The sequence below is a fragment of the Candida theae genome, assembly GCF_024610275.1.
Source record: "Candida theae strain CBS 12239 chromosome Unknown scaffold5, whole genome shotgun sequence".
Classification (NCBI taxonomy): Eukaryota; Fungi; Ascomycota; class Pichiomycetes; order Serinales; family Debaryomycetaceae; genus Lodderomyces; species Lodderomyces theae.
The window spans coordinates 366,013-386,103 of NW_026261451.1; the positions used below are offsets into that span (position 1 = coordinate 366,013).

The 20,091-nt window shown below is 39.8% G+C and overlaps 7 protein-coding genes across 7 annotated transcripts; 4 read left to right on the plus strand and 3 right to left on the minus strand. All coding sequences in view use genetic code 12, as the record gives it.

Moving 5' to 3' along the window:
- Positions 1-102: 102 nt before the first annotated feature.
- Positions 103-1,472, plus strand: KGF57_003897 (LSM6; the record flags this gene model as incomplete). Its single annotated transcript, XM_051753362.1, has 3 exons — positions 103-319; positions 822-886; positions 1,239-1,472. 3 exons carry the CDS (start codon positions 103-105, stop codon positions 1,470-1,472), a joined length of 516 nt encoding a protein of 171 aa, XP_051607759.1.
- Positions 1,473-2,180: 708 nt separating this feature from the next.
- Positions 2,181-6,152, plus strand: KIN2 (serine/threonine protein kinase; the record flags this gene model as incomplete). Its single annotated transcript, XM_051753365.1, has 1 exon — positions 2,181-6,152. The coding sequence occupies one exon, from the start codon at positions 2,181-2,183 to the stop codon at positions 6,150-6,152; it is 3,972 nt and encodes a 1,323-aa protein (XP_051607760.1).
- A 215-nt stretch (positions 6,153-6,367) lies between these two features.
- KGF57_003899 (uncharacterized protein) lies at positions 6,368-7,897 on the minus strand (the record flags this gene model as incomplete). The annotated part of the gene is made up of 1 exon (XM_051753366.1): positions 6,368-7,897. One exon carries the CDS (start codon positions 7,895-7,897, stop codon positions 6,368-6,370), a length of 1,530 nt encoding a protein of 509 aa, XP_051607761.1.
- Positions 7,898-8,286: 389 nt separating this feature from the next.
- Positions 8,287-10,104, minus strand: INO2 (Ino2p; the record flags this gene model as incomplete). Its single annotated transcript, XM_051753367.1, has 1 exon — positions 8,287-10,104. The coding sequence occupies one exon, from the start codon at positions 10,102-10,104 to the stop codon at positions 8,287-8,289; it is 1,818 nt and encodes a 605-aa protein (XP_051607762.1).
- Positions 10,105-12,645: 2,541 nt separating this feature from the next.
- RTT109 (H3 histone acetyltransferase) lies at positions 12,646-14,250 on the plus strand (the record flags this gene model as incomplete). The annotated part of the gene is made up of 1 exon (XM_051753368.1): positions 12,646-14,250. The coding sequence occupies one exon, from the start codon at positions 12,646-12,648 to the stop codon at positions 14,248-14,250; it is 1,605 nt and encodes a 534-aa protein (XP_051607763.1).
- Positions 14,251-14,540: 290 nt separating this feature from the next.
- Positions 14,541-15,836, plus strand: CDA2 (chitin deacetylase; the record flags this gene model as incomplete). Its single annotated transcript, XM_051753369.1, has 1 exon — positions 14,541-15,836. The coding sequence occupies one exon, from the start codon at positions 14,541-14,543 to the stop codon at positions 15,834-15,836; it is 1,296 nt and encodes a 431-aa protein (XP_051607764.1).
- Positions 15,837-16,389: 553 nt separating this feature from the next.
- On the minus strand, positions 16,390-17,199 carry KGF57_003903 (uncharacterized protein; the record flags this gene model as incomplete). Its single annotated transcript, XM_051753370.1, has 1 exon — positions 16,390-17,199. One exon carries the CDS (start codon positions 17,197-17,199, stop codon positions 16,390-16,392), a length of 810 nt encoding a protein of 269 aa, XP_051607765.1.
- Positions 17,200-20,091: the final 2,892 nt, after the last annotated feature.

The following is a 20,091-nucleotide window of genomic DNA, read 5'->3' on the forward strand; positions in this document are numbered from 1 at the left end:
TTCTTTTTTTTTTCTTTTTCTTTTTCTTTTGTTTACGAATTTGCACATTTAGTTTTATGCATCACCATTGACATTGGATCTACACTGCAACCTTTGAATCAAATGTCAGATCCTGGACTTGGTAGAACAGACCCATCCAAATTCCTTGGTGAACTAATAGGCTCTCCGGTGAGAGTTAAGTTATACAGCGGAGTTGAATATCGTGGCGATTTGCAAACAATTGACGGTTACATGAATGTTGTGTTGGAAAATGGCAAGGAGTTTATACATGGAAACGTGACGAGAGACTATGGAGATATATTTCTTAGAGGCAACACTGGTATGTTTACGAGATGGAGATGAAGTTTACTGAATGAATGAGTTCATACTAACACATATGGTCTAGTTTTGTACATTACTGAAAATTGAGCAACGACGACAAGCATAGGTGGGGAAAACGGTGCTCAAGAGTGAACTCAGTGATTATATTGGTATGAGAGGATCGGAGTATCTTCCAATGAGTCAAGTTCCTGTGTAACGACTTCTTTAGAGAAGACAGCAGAGACGAATCTTTTCTTAAAACAATTTTCTACATGGTAGCATAGAATATCTGTATGATTAAATAGTATAACGAGACAGTTACAGAGACAAGGATCATCTCCGTGGTTGCTGATTCTTAAAACCTTGTAGAGAGCATATAGTGTAGTCGTGTGGAATGCACAATTATGTGCAAAGCTTTCGTCAAATAGAATCAACGTAAACCGAAAAAAAAAAAAAACAGAAGGAAAAAAAATTGGATTCTCAATTCCAACAGAAGACGCTTCATAACATTACACTATCAGTCATGTCATTTGTTATTAGGAGACAATTGTCGTCATTGATTCCACCAAAGATTGCTTCTGCTAAGGTATGTGCAATTTGCGGGCCATGTGATTGGGAAAGAGATGAGGAGGGAAGATGCACACAAACACACACACACACACACACACTATGGCAAGTTGAATGCTGGAATTGCCTAATAGCGTTAATTTAAGAGATAGGCAAGACACCCGCGTCTACAATCACTTGAAAGAAGGCATTCCATGGGAACTCTGTGGACAACGCCATCATGTCTTTGCTTGCTTGATATATCAATGTCAGGGGACAGAATTCATCGCCTTAGCTCTCCTTCTTTCTCGCAGTTCTGTGCCTATGGGATTCGCATTTGAATGCTTCAATGTCATCACATTGAATGAGTCATATACTAACCCGTCTTTTAGAACCTTGGCTCAGCTCCAAATGCCAAAAGAATGCAAGAAGTTGTTTCTTTCTACAAGAAGTTACCTCAAGGTCCTGCGCCAGCAGCCAAGAAGCCAACCAACCCATTAGCAAGATACAGAGCTGCTTACTTTGATGGTGATAATGCTTCAGGTAAACCATTGCTTCACTTGGCCCTTGTTGTACTTATTTTTGGATACTCCTTGGAATATCAACATTTGAAAGCTCACCACTAAGGGGTCGACTTTATAGAGGATACAGAGGCGGTTACCAGCTGTTACTATTCTATATACTATAAATGTATAAAAAGTCAAACTATATTCAGACTTGTATTCGTAGCTGTGTAGTGGTCCATGTTCTCCTGTATTGTGAATCTCGCACGACCTTTGTAACTCCTCGCAAGATAACCTTGGACATGAAGCTTGGTATAAATTGCTCGATGCTTTTATTATCAAAGACACACAGTCATCTGGACATTACACTTACCAAGCAGTTCCGCCACAGAATCCTCTCGCTACTATTCTAAGCCTTGTTCGTAGTGAAAATCCCGCAACAGAAGGAAAAGAATGTGTGAGAGACAAAAGGTCGATTGATTCGGTCCCTGGCTTTTCTTTTTTTTCTTCTTCCAGTTCACTCTCTCGCGCTTTCTAATTCCTCACTTAAAATTTAGTAATAAGCCAGAGATTTGGATAAGCAATCCTCAATTGGCCAACTGTGATAGATACATTTGAGACTGGTAGCCACACACAGTGACAATCTGAAATCAAAGTATCACCTAAAATTTTATTTGCGGTCAATAATTCGTTACATAAAAGTGTTTCACTGATAGCGACCAAAGGAGGCAAAGTCAAAACAATACGCATCGACCGCATCTGCATGGACAGAACAAAGTTGTGTATTTATCAGCAATTGCATTGAGCTCAACGAATACGTCATCATCTAAGATGGAAGCAGATCAACCTTTCACTCAAAGGGACATAAGCAAGAGTCAATTACCGGACGCCAACCTGGCAAGTACTCCCCTCACTTCACATCCAGCAACTCCTCGCATGTTGCGAAGTGGCAGTGGAAATGTAAAGATGAGTTCAGATGCGGCTGCCACCAAGCTGAATGATAGGAGCCAGGATGCACAGTTGTTGCCACCATTGTCCATCCCTTCACCAGCAGCAACCCCCGTGGGTGCTGTGGATGCAGAGGTGATCAAGAGTGGTTCCAAACCACTTCCCAAGCCTCGGGAGATGACGTCACAGGTACAGAGCCCATCACACCAGATGAACCGAACCCCACTGACCCCAAACCAGTACTCCCACTCACAACCACATCAGCGACAACTGACTCCACAAAGACAACCTCAATACGAGTCTTCACGGCCATCATCTTTGCAACCACAGCAACAGCAACCACAGCAACAGCAACAACAACAACAACAACAATTTCATAGGAAGTCCATTGGTGACTGGAATTTCGTGAAGACCATTGGGGCTGGCTCTATGGGAAAAGTGAAGTTGGCCCAGCATAACACAACACACGAAATTTGTGCCGTCAAGATTATACCACGAGCAGCTAAGCTTTATCAAAGAGCCCATGCCCATGACCCACCACCTCAGACTTCCCAAGAAGCAGCTCAGAGACACAAAGAGTTTGAGAAGGAATTGGCACGGGACAAACGTACAATACGAGAAGGTGCGCTTGGCAGATTACTTTTCCATCCATTTATTTGTCGATTGTATGAAATGGTACCTATGACAAACCATTATTACATGTTGTTTGAATATATTGAAGGGGGGCAAATGTTGGATTACATTGTTGCTCACGGATCTTTGAAAGAGAAGCACGCTAGGAAGTTTGCTCGAGGTATAGCTTCTGCATTGGACTATTGCCATAGAAACAATGTGGTGCACAGAGATCTCAAGATTGAAAACATCATGATCAATGAAAAAGGAGATGTCAAAATTATCGATTTCGGATTGTCAAACTTGTACTCTCCAAAGAGTTTATTAAAGACTTATTGCGGCTCGCTTTATTTCGCGGCACCTGAGCTACTTAGTGCGAAGCCGTATATTGGTCCAGAGGTTGACATTTGGTCTTTTGGAGTGGTGCTTTACGTGTTGGTTTGTGGGAAAGTGCCTTTTGATGACCAATCGGTTTCTGTATTGCACGAAAAGATTAAAAAAGGTAGTGTTGAGTATCCAAACTTTCTCTCCAAAGAGTGCATTAATTTATTGTCGAGAATGTTGGTTGTTGATCCTAATCGAAGGGCATCTCTTTACGAAATTTGCTCGCACCCGTGGATGAACAAAGGTTATGATCATAAGGTTTCAAATTATCTTCCGCGGAGAGAACCCTTGCGTTTGCCATTGGACCCGGATGTTATTAAACAAATCGCAGCTTTTGATTTGGGGTCAGCACAGTCAGTAGCTGAAGAGCTAACTACATTGCTCACAAGTGTCGAGTATCAAATGAGTAGTGAAAACTGGTATAATATCACCAGACAAGGCAAGGAATACGCATCGGCTCTGAATTCCAATATTCTTCCCGATCCTACTGGTGGGTTTCATCCATTGATATCGATTTACTATTTGGTGCTTGAAATGAGAAAAAGGAAAAGGGCCAAGGAAGAGGCTATTAAGGCACAACTTGCGCAACAAGAGCAACAAAAGCATTACCAACAGCAAAAGCTATTGCAACAGCAACAGCAGGCTTATGCATCCTTGCCCACACCAAAGGAGGATTTCAGATCTCAACCTGTCAAGGCTGGTGATACACAAGCAGAAGCTAAACCTTCTCAATACACTCACGAAATTGCTACACAAGTTCCTATAGTTGGACAGTACAACCCATCTCAGGAAGCACCCAAAACACCACAACCTAGAATAGTTGAAACTTTTGCTGGTTCGCCTTCAAAAACATTGGACCCAAAGCGCGACCAATCACCAAAGCCTGCGCCACCATCAGCGACGCAAACACCTGTCATTTCGATTCCAGAACAAGCTCACACTTCAGCTGTTCCTTCCACTTTTGAAAATCCACCCATTGTATCTGTTACTGGAAATGATCAAATTGCGATTCCCGAGCAGCAACCAAAAAGTCCTCGAAGTACAACTCCAATTGATTCGTTGGACCCAACGAGGGGTGCTGGTGCAGGCGCCGGTGGAGCTGGCATCAACAACTTGTTTCGAAAACTTTCCAGCAAGAAATCAAAAGGAACTGCATCACCAAAGATTGTTTCACCACCAGGACATGACACGGGTTCCACAAGAGGTGGTCTGCCTCAGTCTTCACAAAGCACTTTGGATCCTTTGGTTCGCCGTGGTGTAAGTATGAAGGTGACGGCGAAAGAAAAGGAGTCTGGAGTAAAAACATCTCCTACAAGGCCAGAAAGAAAGGAAAGAAAACAGGATACCGCTACGCATGCGCACTCTGCATCGACCTCGACACCCAGCAGACCGCATGGGTTCATACCCGTGGAGTACTTACCACCATTGCCTAATTATGATCCCAGCACCAATACTGTTACTCAGAACACGTCAACCAAGCAGCAGACGCTTGCTGTCCCATCGCGCAAATTACATCCTACTGCACGAGCTAAATCAGTCGGTGGCCAAATTAGAAAAGATGCTTATGGCCGTGGTAGAAGTAATACGGCTACTCACAATACTGCCAATGTGGAGCTTGCTCATTCAACCAGTCCACACCACACTGAATTGTCATTTGACGAGAGTGCTACCGGTGCCTTATTTGATGATGTTGCATTGGACGATATGGAAGTACAGGAGGTGCCTCAACTTACGGAAGATGAGATTATCAAACAATACGATGAAGCCAAGCCAGGGTCTATGCCTTCGATTGAGCATTGCAAGACTTTGTTCTTGAAAGGGTTCTTTAGTGTCCAAACCACGTCTACTAAACCATTACCGGTTATACGGTACAATATTATTAGCGTATTGAGCCGATTGGGGGTTCGATTTCAAGAGGTGAAGGGCGGATTCATTTGTGTGCATACGCCATCGGTACAACAGCAAGCGCAGCCTCAACTACCAGCAACCTCATTACAGCATGAGGATGATGCCGAGGATCAGATATTAGATGCATATGTCAACGACGACGACGAGAATGAAGAAGAGAATGAATTGTATGGAGATGCGTTTAGACTGAAGTCATCAACGTTGAAATCGTCGTCATTTGATGATCCAAAGGTGGAGGTTATATCTGAAGGAGCAAGAACTCCAAGTCGTCAATGCTCGGTTAATTTGCGATCGGGAGGAACATTATCCCCATCGACATCCCAATCAAAACCACAAAGGTCATTAACTGTCAGTGGTGGTGGGGCTCAAGGACATCGTCGAAAAGTTTCCATCGGCAACGCATTCCTCAATACATATAGAAAGAAGAACAATTCGCAAGTGCAAATGCCACCAAACACCCCAGCTACTGCACGCACCATTCGTGGCATGTATGGAGGTCACGATGGAGACGACGACTTTGACGATAAAGAGGATGGAAGTGGCGGTAATGGATCCAATCGTACTGAAGTTGATTTTGCCAATGATACGCTTGACCTTGACAATTCAGCGGATTCATTGAGTGGGTACGCCGGCGGCAGCGATATGTTGATTTCGTCCAAGATTGAGCATCGCGCTAGTCATCAACGCACAACTAGTAGCATTAGTAATTCGAGCCAGCACCAGCATCAACAACACCAGCATCGTCGAAGCGTTGGTGGTGGTGGTGGTGGTGCCGGTGGAGTGGGTGCTGGTTCGGGTCCAAGTGGGTCCAAGTCTCCATTAAAATTTGAGATTCATATTGTCAAGGTTCCGTTGGTTGGATTGTACGGTGTCCAATTCAAGAAGTTGTTGGGTAATACTTGGAATTATAAAACTTTGGCTGGTCAGATCTTGAATGAGATGAATTTGTAAGTGGTTAGGAGGGAAGAGATTTTTTTTCGGGGATAGAGTGTAGGAGGCTGTGTGTATTTGGCTATACGGTAAATGCGAGCTTTATTTTTATTTATAATTGAGTTCAAAAGGGTACTAAGTATTGGTTTCCTTGACGAAGCGTAAACAGAGTACTCAGTAGGTGACGAGTATGAAGATTGATTATACGCAAATTATACATCATGGGAAAGATTTACTTACCACCGATTGTGTCTTTGCTGTCTTCTTTCGAAGCGCCTTTGACTATCCAATTTCGGGTCGGGAGTTTCACGTCCATTACTTACATCACGAAGGCGGCGTTCTCCACTAACACGCACATTGTCACCACCACCTTCACCATGCAGATTCGACAGCTGCAGTTGCAGCAGTTGTACTTGTTGTTGGCGTAGTAATTTTTCACGTTCTTGTCTAGCTTCCAAACGCGATGATCTTTTCCTCACTGCCAATAACCCTGCCAACTGCACCTCCTTCTTCCTACTAGCGATGAATTTCCGTTTTTTGATCTCATTGTTGAAAATAGAGTCAATTAATTTCGATCTGGTTAATTTGGAAATCAAAACACGAGGTGATGTCGTGAATCGATTCAGTTTTAATTTGGTCAAGTAGGTATTCAATTCAAAGATGTTTTTCGCAATCAATTCAAATTGGATTTGTGATTTAGAAACGTCAAATTTGGAAGCTGGGTAATGGTCCTGGGGGAACTCGGGTGAGTTTTTACGTTTTTTGGGGATTTCGAGGTCGGGGTAACCGATGGTGCGTTTGTATAGACGGGCATTGTCAAAGAGCAAGAGCCATTGTGAATGTGAAGCTTCTTTTGTGGTTTTGTTGGAAATGTATGTGTTTTCGGTGACAAATATTGGGTCAACACGAGAGAATTCTGGCTGGTTTGGCGCTTGGCGATCGATCCAGTCTTTGAATTTGTAGCTGGTGGCGATGTAGGATATGACAATGTACAAGACTTCGATCTTGTCTTCAATTAATAGGTAGTCAAATTGGGGTAAGATGGCATCATTGGATGATGGCGCGGTGTCTATACCAGCTACATCTTGCTCTTGCTGCTCTTGATGTTGCTGTTGTTGCTTCTCTTGCTCAGGTGCTTCCTTTTCCACATCTCCTTCTTCGATGTCATCTCCATCCTCCTTAATCTCAACAGATTCCTCAGCAACACCACCTAACGGTGTGCTTATGCCAAAATTCTGCCTCACAACTTGCTCAAAGCTCAATTCTGGGTTCTTATTCCCCATCAAAAAATGCATCAAGCTCAATTTCAACCTATTAATAAACAACATTGAAGCACCAGATGCAGGATACGGTGGTGGAGAGGAAGAGTAGCGCCCCGTCGCTCCCACATCATAATTATCATAAAGTGTAGCTGGATCAGGAAAATAATTCAACAATTCCAATTCGAAAATATCAACATCGAAAAACTCCAGTTGTAATTTCAAAAACCCCCGGAAGTTGCACAACCAATTCATGACAAAAGTGTAATTGTAACTACACCGTAATGCTTGTAGTGTTTCGGCATACGGCTGGTCGGGTAATTGGTTGGGCAAGACTAGCGGTGCGTGTTTTGAGAGTGCAGTGATTTGGTCGGGAGTGCCAATGGTTAGTGACTCGAGTGATGGTTGTGGTTGTGAGGAGGAGGAGGAGGAGGAGTGTGTTGGGTCCTGTGTTGGGGTGGGTGTCAGTTCTGAACTTGAGTCACTAATTATGCGGTTAGATGGCATATTCGAACGGTGATGGAATAGAAGTTAAGCAATGTGATGAACAAAAACGGGCAGCCGCGTATGGTTTGAAAAAAAAAAAATACTTCAAAAGTGAAAGAAGTGAAAGTGAGATAAAATTTTCTTTAATGTCGTAAAAGAAACGCGACACTCTACTAACACTTGTTACGTTTGAATCGATTTTCCACTCTTTTACAACTGTATTCCCCCATGAAAAAGGTCTAGATATTGTAATATATACATATATAGCATCCCTAATCTTTAACAAATAACTCTATCACTTGCAATAAATAAACAAAAAAAATAGATGAATAAAAAAAAAAAAGAAAAACTGAATTGAAATAAAAGGACACCCACCACACACAAACGCAGAGTCCTCCATACCAAAGCTTTTACAAAGCAACAGCACCGCCCTCCAACAACTTTCTCAAGCCATCATTCAACAGCTTGATCAAAATCATCTCATTACTAATACGCATCAACGCACCATGTTTGGATAAATTCGGCAACCCTTCTTTGTTGACTCTAGCGCGCTTCGTCTTGCGTTCAGCTTCATTCAATTCGGGTAATTTGGCAAATGCTTCCAAGTCGATGATCTGTTCAAGGCATCGTTGGTAGGCTTGTTTGCACAATTGACGACGTTTCTGTTCTGAGTGGGAATGGTTTAATCGTTTCTGGGCGAGTGAGAGGAGTGGTTTAGTGGATGAGCGTTTGCGTTTCTTGAGTTGTCTTTGAATCGAGCTGGAAGATGAGGTGGCCGTGGTGGTAGTGGTGGTGGTGCTGCTGCTCTGGTTGCTGTCGGAATCGTATTCGTCGTCATCTTCCTCTTCCTCTTCTTCGGCTGGTGAACTCTGTCTCTTTTTACTCTCATCGCCAGATGTAGGTGGTGTGATCAATTGTAAGTTTGAAGATGCTGCTGATTTAGATTCCTGTTTTGCATCAGCCTTGATATCTTTTTTGACATGTTTGGGGTTTTGTTTTTGATTTGATGCATTCTTTGGCAATGATGTGTCTGATTTTGTCTGTTCTACTTGTTTGACTTGTTTTTCAAGTGGCGGTGAAGAAAATGGTGATTTTGCAGGAACAGAAAAAGCTTCAGCCAACTCATTTCTGAGACTAAGATGGTCTTGCACATCTTGCTGTTGCTGTTGCTGCTGCTGCTGCTGCTGTTGTTGTTGTTGTTGAAACTGTGTCTGCATTGCATTTGAATGGGTTGTCATTCCTGAATTTGCTGGCAAAGAAGATGAATGGAATTGAGAATCAGTTGGATAAAAAGGTTGTGGTTGGTGTATGCGGGGCGCTTGGAGATTATGCAACTGATGGTGACTTTGCTGTTGCTGTTGCTGCCGCTGCTGTTGCTGTTGCTGTTGCTGTGGTTGTGGCACCTGTTTCTGTTGTTGCTTATACAAAGGTATACTCATTGTACGCATTTCAAAATTGAAGTCAATTCCCAAATCATTGCCATTTCTAGGCGGAGATCGATTATTGTTGTTATTTTGGTAAAATTGTAATGGATCAGCAGCTGCTTTTGGATTGGCCAAACTATCCAAAAACTTTTCAAGAGCGTTTGATTCTGTGTTTGTGAAGAAATGATCAAAATCTTCCTCTTCATTTAGACTTCCTTGCTCCTGATTTGCCAGTTGTTGTTGCTGAATTGCTTCTTCTTCCTTGTGCTGCTCCTGTTGTCCTTGTTGTTCGTGTTGTTGGGGATGGTTTTGAAGATAGTGGTGTCCTCCGTTCAATATCTGCTGTCTAGAGTCAGCAAACTCATCGTGTGGCAAATCGGAAGATATACTTGAATAGTGTTGTTGTTGTTGTTGTTGTTGCTGTTGTTGTTGCTGTTGTTGTTGGTGTGGGTGAGGTGGTGGAGTAGGCAAATTGGTAGTATACTGCGAATTCAACATTTGCACCTTGTTTAACTCTTCAAATGAACCAATAGCTGACTTCTGTTGCAATGTGTTGTACATAGAATAAGCCTGTTCAAAATCCATATCAGTTGAAAAGATATCCAAGAAGTTTTCAAATCCATTGTTGTTGAGGCCAGATGCATCGGAATCTAGTAGATGAAGCTGTTGCTGATGTTGCTGATGTTGCTGATGTTGCTGATGTGGTTGTGGTTGTTGCGCAGACATCATCATCATCATCAGTAAGCCCAGTGGTGTACTGATGCTGTTGTTGTTGTGGTGGTGGTGGCTGTTATCTGCTTGCATTGACGAGTGATTCATTATATGGGAAAGTTGCGTTACGGATCACACAATATTTAGTGTGAAGTGAAATTTATTGCGTGTGCGTGTGTGTGTGTGTAAGATTGCGTGATATATCACAGGAAGTTCTAGATAAAGCGATTGGTGCTGGGATAGCAGGGTATGAGTATGGTGTATGAGTATGGTGTATGAGTATGGTGTATGAGTATAGGGTATTAGTATAGTGTATATGTATGAAATATCTTGTGAATATATTATTAATGATGGGGTTAAATAGTAGATATATATAAAATTGGTGTTAAAGTGTGTGTGTGTGCTTAACTTAAACGCAATGTGAGTGAGAGAGTGATTTGTTTAGTAGTAATATTATATTTACATATACATTATATATTACTACTAGCCTATATACAGGTTAACTCCGTCTAAACATTACATCACTAATACAATAGGATTACAATGTTTGTGTAAAATCCCCCAATACAGCAAAAGAAGAAGACTGATAATAGCAATGACAAATAATAATAACAACAAGCAATAGGGGTAGTGTAGAAGTGTACAAAAGCGTACATATATATATATACACACACTATACTTTAAGTTATTGTGCATTAACTCCTACAAACCTTTTAAGTTCTTTAGTCTTCAACATCCTTTATATGCGCCACCCCCTCTCTCCTCTCTCTCTCTCCCCTTTCAGTTTACAACGGAGTTTTATTATTATTATGAGTATTTCTTTTTTTTTTTCTTTTTTTTCTTTTATTTTTTTTTGGTTCTTTTTGGTTTTTGCGGAGAAGTTGAAATCTACGCCTGTAGAACCCTCTAATACGTGTTTGCGTGCAATGCTCACTGTGAGTAAAAAGTTATAGACAAATTAATGTACTTGTGCAATCGAAGCGAAAAGAATTGAAAGAAAAAGTATTTTTACAAAATAAGTAATAACGATGGGAAAAAGAATTCTTTCTATTCTTCTTTTAGTGTTTCTTTTTTTTTGTTTGTTTTTTTTTCGGCAAATGAACCCGTGTTATTGGACCAGAAAGACTTCCCTCATATCCACAATGCTTAAAGTACTGTTGGGCCCAGGAACTCTAAACACCATCTCTTCACTAACTTCCCAGACTTCCGACCCCTACATGCTTCTCTTGTGTGTTGTAGATCCCTGTATGCGTACACAATTTTATGTTGTCTCCGCCTCAAGTATTACACCTTCGTGTTTTTTTTTTCCTCACTCCCCCGCGACTCGAAATGCAATTCGCTTATGTGTATGATGTTACACACACAGACTATGTGTAGAAACAAAATTTAAAGCAAATAAGATTGTCATCAATTTCTCTTGGGTGACCACAATGACGTATTATTATCCACTTAATAAGGTTGTTAGAGGCATAAAATAAAACGTTTACTAAAGATATACATTTATATAGTTAGATAGATAGATAGATAAATATATTGGATGTTATTGTAATGTTTACCAAGAAATTTTCATATTTCTTGTTTCTTTTCTTCATTCTTTTGCTGCCAAGTTATTCTTCCACCAGTTTGGATATCAGTCAGGTACACACACACACACACACACACACACACACACACACACACACACACACACATGTCTTTCTTGAGGTTTCTTCTATGTATTCTTTTATATATTTATATATATATATATGTATTTTGAGGTAGGGCTACTAACTTCAATGCCTTTAGAGAAAAGTGGGGTTTCGTTATTACAGTACACTAAAGTTTATTTATATTTTTAATGATGAGAATGTAGGGAGTGTGGCTCATAACCAGCAACAAAGAAGTCTACCACTATAGCCAATACGAAATATATTGATTTTTAGACAAGTGTTTGTAAAATAATAAATAAATAAATTTAAAAAAAAAAAAAAAACAAGTAAGGGAAATCTTATAAAAACCTTAAAAATGACAATTACTTCTTCAATTGGAAATTGTCTTCTTCTCGCCATCACTGTTGTTTATGATATATCTATACATCTTTCCATAACAAATTTTGAAATGGGGAACGCTTTAAACATTGGCTAACTTGCTTTACCCGTTTGACAATTAAATTTGAAAACAGTCGTATTTAGTCGTTTTCAGTCGTTTTCAGTCGTTTTGTTTTCTACCGTAGTACAAACCACATCACAACTTTGGCTTTTGTTAGAGTTGAAACTTGGGTCTATGGCCCCCTCTTTAAGCCAGCTTTGCTTGGACAAGAGTGCACAAATTTGCTTTTGTGAGAGAGAGGGAGAGGGAGAGGGAGATACAGATCGGTTCTTATTTTGATGCATTGTTGAGCGGTAAACGGGTTGTGACTTGGCCTTGTTCTATTGTTTTTACTATTGCGTACTCTCTGCTTTGCATAAACTCCGGCTAAAGTTTGTGTCTGTTCTCATTTAGTTTTTTTCAATATCGTGAAAGGACTTTTTGCGACACTGACACAGCTTGAATAACGGTCGCGTATTCAAAACACGTTAACTATATCAATGCGATCCTGAAAAAAAAAGAATAATAACAATCACTATGAACTCCATTGCTAAACGCCAACTCCCGATGCCACTTAAGTCACTACTAGCTAATCATCTACCAGCAAATGAACTATTCAAATACATATATATCCAATCCAAACCAACCTACATCAAATCCCCAATAAATTTTCCCAAACATGCACACCACAAGAATCAACATCCAGATACTATCAAAATACGACATTTCTTTACATTGATTGATGGAGATGTCATTGTTTTGGGAATTGAGGTGTTTGTGTACTTATTAGTATATGAGGAGAAAGATACTGTTGATCAATATGTATTTGTTTCCAAGTGTGATACCACGGGGTTAAAGAAATTGGAGGGGTATCGTGTAGGTGATGTTGTGGAGCTGGTGTTGCTGTATATTGTGAATTATGATGTTGGGCGATACAAAGTGAAGTTGAGACGGCGGAAACAAGAGCAGGAGCAGCAGCAAGAAGAGGGCTCGTCAATGGGTGAACATGGAGGACTAAATGGCAGGCAACAAGAAAACGGAAGTGCTTCATTCATCAATGAAACTACTGCAAGGATTCATAAATTACAAACCAAACTATTAGCAGATCCCACCTACCTCAATACCCTTCCATACTATGGCATCCACAACCACAAGAATACTCACCATTTCATCAAGCCTACTAAATCCGAACAATTACGTACCCTCCCACGCAGAATCAACACACATATCTGTCTATTCACCAAAACGGCACCACAGTACATGTTTCCCAACTCTTCAGGCAACAAATACAAGCATTTGGGTAATGGACAAGTATTGCTCAGTTGGTGGTTAAAGATTATAGAATCGGTGTGCGTGGGAAACGATAGTGGGACTTGGCAAATCAAGAGATTACTCATTCCCGGGTCGGATGAATTTGCCATGCGCAAGTTTATTGCAACATTGCCAAATTGGTCAATTGGGCATATTTTCAGCGGTGATCACAGCGACAACCAAACTAAATACATAAGCAAAAGTATCACTCACAATAGCGAAGCTGATGGAACTGTAGCCAATGAAGAAAAGAGTGAAAGAGATGCTGATGCTAGCAAAGTGCTGAAGTTGGCGGTATACAATATTCCTCTATTCCCTGACGACCCCAAGGGTCGATTTTTGGAGCATTTGATTGTGGAGAATCGATACTCCAATGTGTCCGTTGATCGATTCTATCAAGAGTTGGGGTTCAGACAAGAGTTTAGATTGGGTGATTGTGTGGGGTTGATTGGATGTACCCGATTTGCAAGTGATGATATACTTGAGGATGGGGAAAGATCCGTAGACAAAGATGATGACGTGGTTGTCGTTTCGATTCATGAGTATAAACTGTTTATCAATAATATCATCAAACTGATCAATTTTGATAAATTGGTTGACGTTGAGTACTTGACCCAAGTCCAAATCCCCACTTTTTTTAAAGAGAGGTTGGGTATGGATGAGTTTCAATATGGGGAAGTTGTTGGTGTGATGGAGAAGAAGACAAAGAAGGAGTTGGTGAAGGGAGGTGCCAAAGAAGGAATTGAGAAGGAAAAGAGCGGGCAAGGTTCTGCGCGCTCTGAACTAAGGGTGTCTGATGGGAGTGGAGTCAAGAGAGTGGCTAATGATCTCACTGGGTTGATCAAGAGAAAGAAGCGATAGTCAGAGAACAGAGAAGTGTTCTCGTGGGGTTGATATCGGAGTAGGTTTTTCTTGACCATATTTTTTTTCTGGTGTTGGTTTGCAACATATCAAGAAACAATTGCAAAATACAAAAAAAGAATAGAAAAAAAAACAACTGGAAATACAAGTTCTTGAAATACAAGTTGCCTTCAAGTATACAGTTTCAGCATATCTATTATTTTGTATTCCAATCATTATCCACCACAAGTTTAGTCAGTTATTGATTTTTCGTTTCAACGGAAACACCACATACCCACCACTATCAAACCATGATGAAGTTGCAATACGCCATCACGTGGGTGTTTTATTTATCGTCATCATTCAGTTATGCATCGGAGTATTCCAAAAGGTTGAGTGCCAAGATATCGTCGGTGATCTCACCCAAATTCTACAGCGGCAAAGACCACAGAGGTGTGAGTGGTGCTGGCACTGGTGGTCCCGATAGCAGAGTGTTTGATGGTTATGTTTATGGACAAACTCCCGATTTCCATGTTCAACGACAAATGCAGCAACAAGTGAGCCATGCTGAGCAAGCAAACGCAAATGCAAACGCAAATGCAAACGCACATGCCCTTCCGCCAATCCCAAACCCATTTGCTCCTAAAGCTCCCACTCCAGTGCCCGTTTCCAAACAACATGAACTCCCGCCGTCGCCCATGATCTACCCGCCGAAACTACCCTTCCCACAATGGCTAACTGACTTTACAGGATTGCACGAATGGCCCGGGTTGGATCCACCCTACATCCCGCTCGACTTTATTGATTTTAACAAGATTGTCCCTGTGCCCCTCCACCCACAGGCCAGCTGTTCTGCCATGACATTACGATCACCCTCGCTGTGTTCATTTGACTGTTTCAACTGTGTTGAAGTAGATGACGTGTACACGTGCCCCAAACTTTCGCAAACATTTGACGATGGACCTAGCCCCTATACTTTGAAATTACTTGATGCATTGAATTTGACACATACGCAAACGACGTTTTTCACATTGGGAGTCAATATCGTCCGCTTTCCTGAGGTTTACCAGTTGGCGATGCGGTCCGGACACATTATGGGGTCGCATACGTGGTCGCACAAGTTTTTACCAGGGTTGAGCAACGAGGGCATAATTGCCCAGATTGAGTGGCTGATTTGGAGCATGAATGCCACGGGACACCATTTGCCGAAATGGTTTAGGCCACCTTATGGTGGGATTGATAATCGGGTGCGGCTGATTTTGCGCCAGTTTGGCATGCAGGCGGTGTTGTGGGATTTTGATACGTTTGATTGGAAGATGCTTGATCATTCGAATATGAGGAACGAAGAGGATGTGTATAATGACGTGAGAAAGTTTAAGCAGGAGCGAATGCGGGGGAGAGGAGGCGCAGGAGCTGGTGGAGTTAGTGGTGGTGGTAATGGAGGCTCTGCTGGAGGACTAATTTTGGAGCATGATGCTATTCAACGGACTGTGGATGTGGGGATTGAGATATTGAAGAATGTGGTTGGTGGTGGCAAGGATCACCAGTTGACTGTGCCCAAGTGTGTTGGTGGGATAGATTATATAAAGTCGTTCAAGAGGGATTGAGGGGACGAGAGTTTTAACGTGATGAATGAATTAGGTTGTTAGCTCTATATCAAGCATACACATATAAATAGGGTTTGCAGTAATTGGTGACATTTCAAATGACCACAACTTGGCTAAAGCTGTAGTTTTCTGGTTTTAGTTTACATCCCATGTCTAAAAGTACTAAGAGCATATAGAAATGTGCAATGATTGAAACGATGGAGATACTGGCAGAAAAAAAAGCCCGGCATAGTTGATAATTTGCTTAGTGAACGCAAGAAGTGAGAATGAGTTAGAATTTGTATATATGTGGGTATGTGTATAATATCGAAAAATCGTGCACAAAAGGGCATACGTATATACTACTTGATCCCATTCTTGCAACTGTTTATATTTCTTTAAAAATCACCTCAACCCTCTAGTGTGCACCAACAAAGTTATCCTCCTCTTCTAATGTACAGAGACACAGCGATAACATCCTTCTTCAAATCAATCAATCAATCAATCAATCAAAAAAAAAAAAAAAAAGAAGAAGAAAATATGATGTGTGTGTATATTATGGTATATTTCTCCCTTAGTTTGCAGGAACAGGGACAGAGTTATTCTTCAACAAATCATCCTTTCTATTATTTAACTCAGCAGCAGCTCCATTCAACTTTGGCTCAATCTTGTCTCTAGTCTCCTTGATAAATGACTCGGCATTTTTTCTTCCATTTGACACAAACTCTTGAGTTTGATTCTTCAAGGGAACAATATAATCGTCATTAATCGTCTTGACGGTTTTAACTCCAGTATTGTAACTAGCAGTCAAATTTTTTTCCAAAGTGGATTTATCCTTGGAAGTAGCCTTCAATTCTTGATTGAAAGTAGATACAATGTGCAGTTGAATTTCATTTGCATTAGAGTATGCGACGCTGGTGGCATTCAACACAATCAGTTTCAAAGTGTAGTAAATCTGGAAAAGGGAATCTTCAGCTTCATTTTCGACTGGCTTCAAAAACTGATTATTGATGTGGATAATGTGTTGGTTAATAGGTTTGATAAAGTTATTGACAATCAAGCTAATGAAATAATTTGGCAACTCAATGAAAAAATAGTCGAAAATGCCCAATGCGTAAAGACTCAATCCGTCAAATAAACCAGCAACTTCGTAAATTGGCGAAATCGTCAAAATGTTAGTAATGAGAAAATTGTAAATTGGCACGACAAGTTGTTGGTGGATAACTTGAACAAGGGAAATTGATAAAACCAACTGTTCAATGTCTTTAACTAAAGGGTAGCTGTTGATGTGTTGAATAGTTTTGGAGTCAAATTGCTTAGCTTTGGTGCCACTCTTTGGCAAAGATTGCTTAATATTTTGTTTAATTTGGTTGATGTCAGACATAGTGATGGGTATAGTTTGTGTGTGTAATGTATGTGGCGCACGTGCTTAGATTATGAGGAATAAAACGAAAAAACAAAAAAACAAAAAAACTCAGGGGGGGGAAGGGGGAGGAGTGTTTTGAATTTATAGAAATATTTTTTTTTTTTCCGTTTGTGTTTGTTTGCTGTTGTTGTTGTTGTTGTTGTTGTTATTATTATTATAGATAACAAAAAAAAAACTGTGTAGATGTGTGTGTAAACAACTGTGGATTTTACTTTGTAAAGATAAGAAGACTTGACAAAGAAGGTATGTAATGTAAATTTAACAGTGACTAAGCTGTTTGATGAAGGGTTGTTGCTGCTGTTGTTGTGAGAAGGGAAGAAGTAATAAGAGAAGAAAGAAATAAAGAAAGAAGAGGTTGTGAATATTGAGGGAATTTAGTTGTGCTTTTATAGTCTTTTACAGTCTTTTACCATTGAACTCCTATTGTACATGGATATATGTGTATATTTGACTCTGTTGTTGTTATCTCTGTCTCTCCCTCTCTCTTGTGAAAAAGGATGAATTGAAAGAGTGTGTTATAGGTAACAATAACACATCACACATCACACACATCACACACAAAACACAAAACTCACATAGACTAAAGCTAAAGGGTTAAAACACAAACAATATTATTTAACACAGTATGCATCTACGTATGTATGTATGTATGTATGTATGTATGTATATGTATAAGTATATGTATTACATGGGTGTGTATGTAAAGGTATGTCAATAAAGAAAGAAGAAGAAGACGAAGCTGATGATGATGAGATGGCAAAACATATTTATATTGTCACATGCTACAAGGAGTAAGACTAATGTTACAGTTACTACGAAAGTATAGTATTATTAAATAGTATGTACTAAAGCAGTGAGTAAAGTATAATATGGTATTGATAAGATGTCATATGATGTAATCATATCAAACTACACCTCTATGTAAGTCTATATATATATATTTATGTATATACATATATATATATATATACGTTTACGTTTTTTTTTTTGGTTCACTCTACAATATGTATTTCTATAAATATTTACATTAGCATGTGATATTTTACACTGCTATCTCATTTTAATTATTGTGTCTATTGTGTAACAAAAGTGTGGCTAAGAGATGAAACCACAAATACAAACACAGACACCAAAGATAAAATAAAATAAAATAAAATAAAATAAAATAAAATAAAAAAAAAATTGCTTTTTTTCTTTGCTCTATTGTTGTATACTCACCTTAACAATCACAAAGATCAACCACAACCACTTTTGATACCCATCGATATATGCGTATTAGAGTATCGCATGGTAGTGTATGTTGTATGTTGTATGTTGTATGCTAGTTTGGTCTACAACCACATCGATGTGTCTACTATTGCTTATTCTCAATCTAAATTATGAAGAACTTGCTAAAAAAAAACTTATTTTAAGCAGGAGAGACATAATGAATATCAAGAGAAGTTTGCATCCACCCCCCTTTGCTTATGTGCTTACTTGTTTTATTATTATTTATTACGTCGGCTTTGTATGTCTTTTCTTCTTTGGTGTCTTGATAGCATAGCCTGGTGCTACCAAATACTACTAATTTCACTACTTTGCAACGTTGCCTAAGTACTGTTGTTCTGAGTCAACAAAATAACATTTTATGCAGAAATCAGGTATAAAATCTTAATATTTATAATACATGCCAAACGTTTGTTAAATGTCTCAACCAATCAAATTGCAGAGCTTTGATCAAGGCGAAAACTCTAAAACTAAAAACACAATCTATCTTTCACTTAGTACATGTTATATTTGTATATATACATATACATATATTATATACACATATCATATACACATATTAGATCAAACGTTCTAAGGATCGTCATATTTAATGTGCATGGTGGAAATGAGTCTAGATTCACATGCAATTCTTACAAAACAACGCATGTGTGCATATACTCACACAGTAGTAATGTTATAGAATCAAGCGATAGTAGTTTGCAACCTTACACACTTTCTGATTCCTCAAAGTGTTACTAAAAACAAAATTATACATTCTCGTAAATTGACCACTGTAAAATTTCATTGCAAAAAGTTTCACAATTTGCATTGGGAAGCTCATCTTTACAAATTGTATCTTTCCTATTATTTTACTGCTGGTTAAAGAATAATGATCGCCTGTAGGGCATTTGTTTTGTGGTGAACTCATCCCGAAATGGCCAAGATTGTTACGAATTGAGCTAAAATTTCCTCTTCTTTGCTTTCTTGATGAATTTTTTATCATGCATTTATGCCGAGGGAAAAAAACAAAACAAAACAAATGCAAACACCTCACAAAAGCTTCATTCACTCACTAAAAGACATGATGAATTGATCGTATTTACCAAGAGAATTGGTTTCAGATTCTTTCATGTCTTCTCTTCTTCGTACACGTGCATCGCCGTAGTTGCTATGATTGTTGCCCCTATCTTTTTCTCGACCACGTTCTTTCCAAAGAAAACAAAAATAAACAAAAAGAAAAAAAAAGAAAATCTCACCCTATTGTCCTTTCATCGGAAATAAGGCCCCACAATCTAGACTATAGATTATGGGTTATGGATTGGATTATCCAAAAGAACGTTTTTCAATTTCCACCAAAACTTTGCTAAACTTTTGGTGCCTTGCCCCTCCTAACGCCCCTCATGGTCCTCCCCCTTTGCTCGGTTTTGCTCGGTTAAAACACGTTTTGTCCCTCGTCTTCCTTAAGTGCCCCACAAGTGCCCCACTTGTTCATCTGCCGGTCCCTCTATGTCCTTTGTCTTTGTCATTACTGTCTTTTGTGTCGTTGGTTGCTTTTGTTCTCTGGGCTTTTGTGCATTTATATGCTTTGTGTATGTCTATATC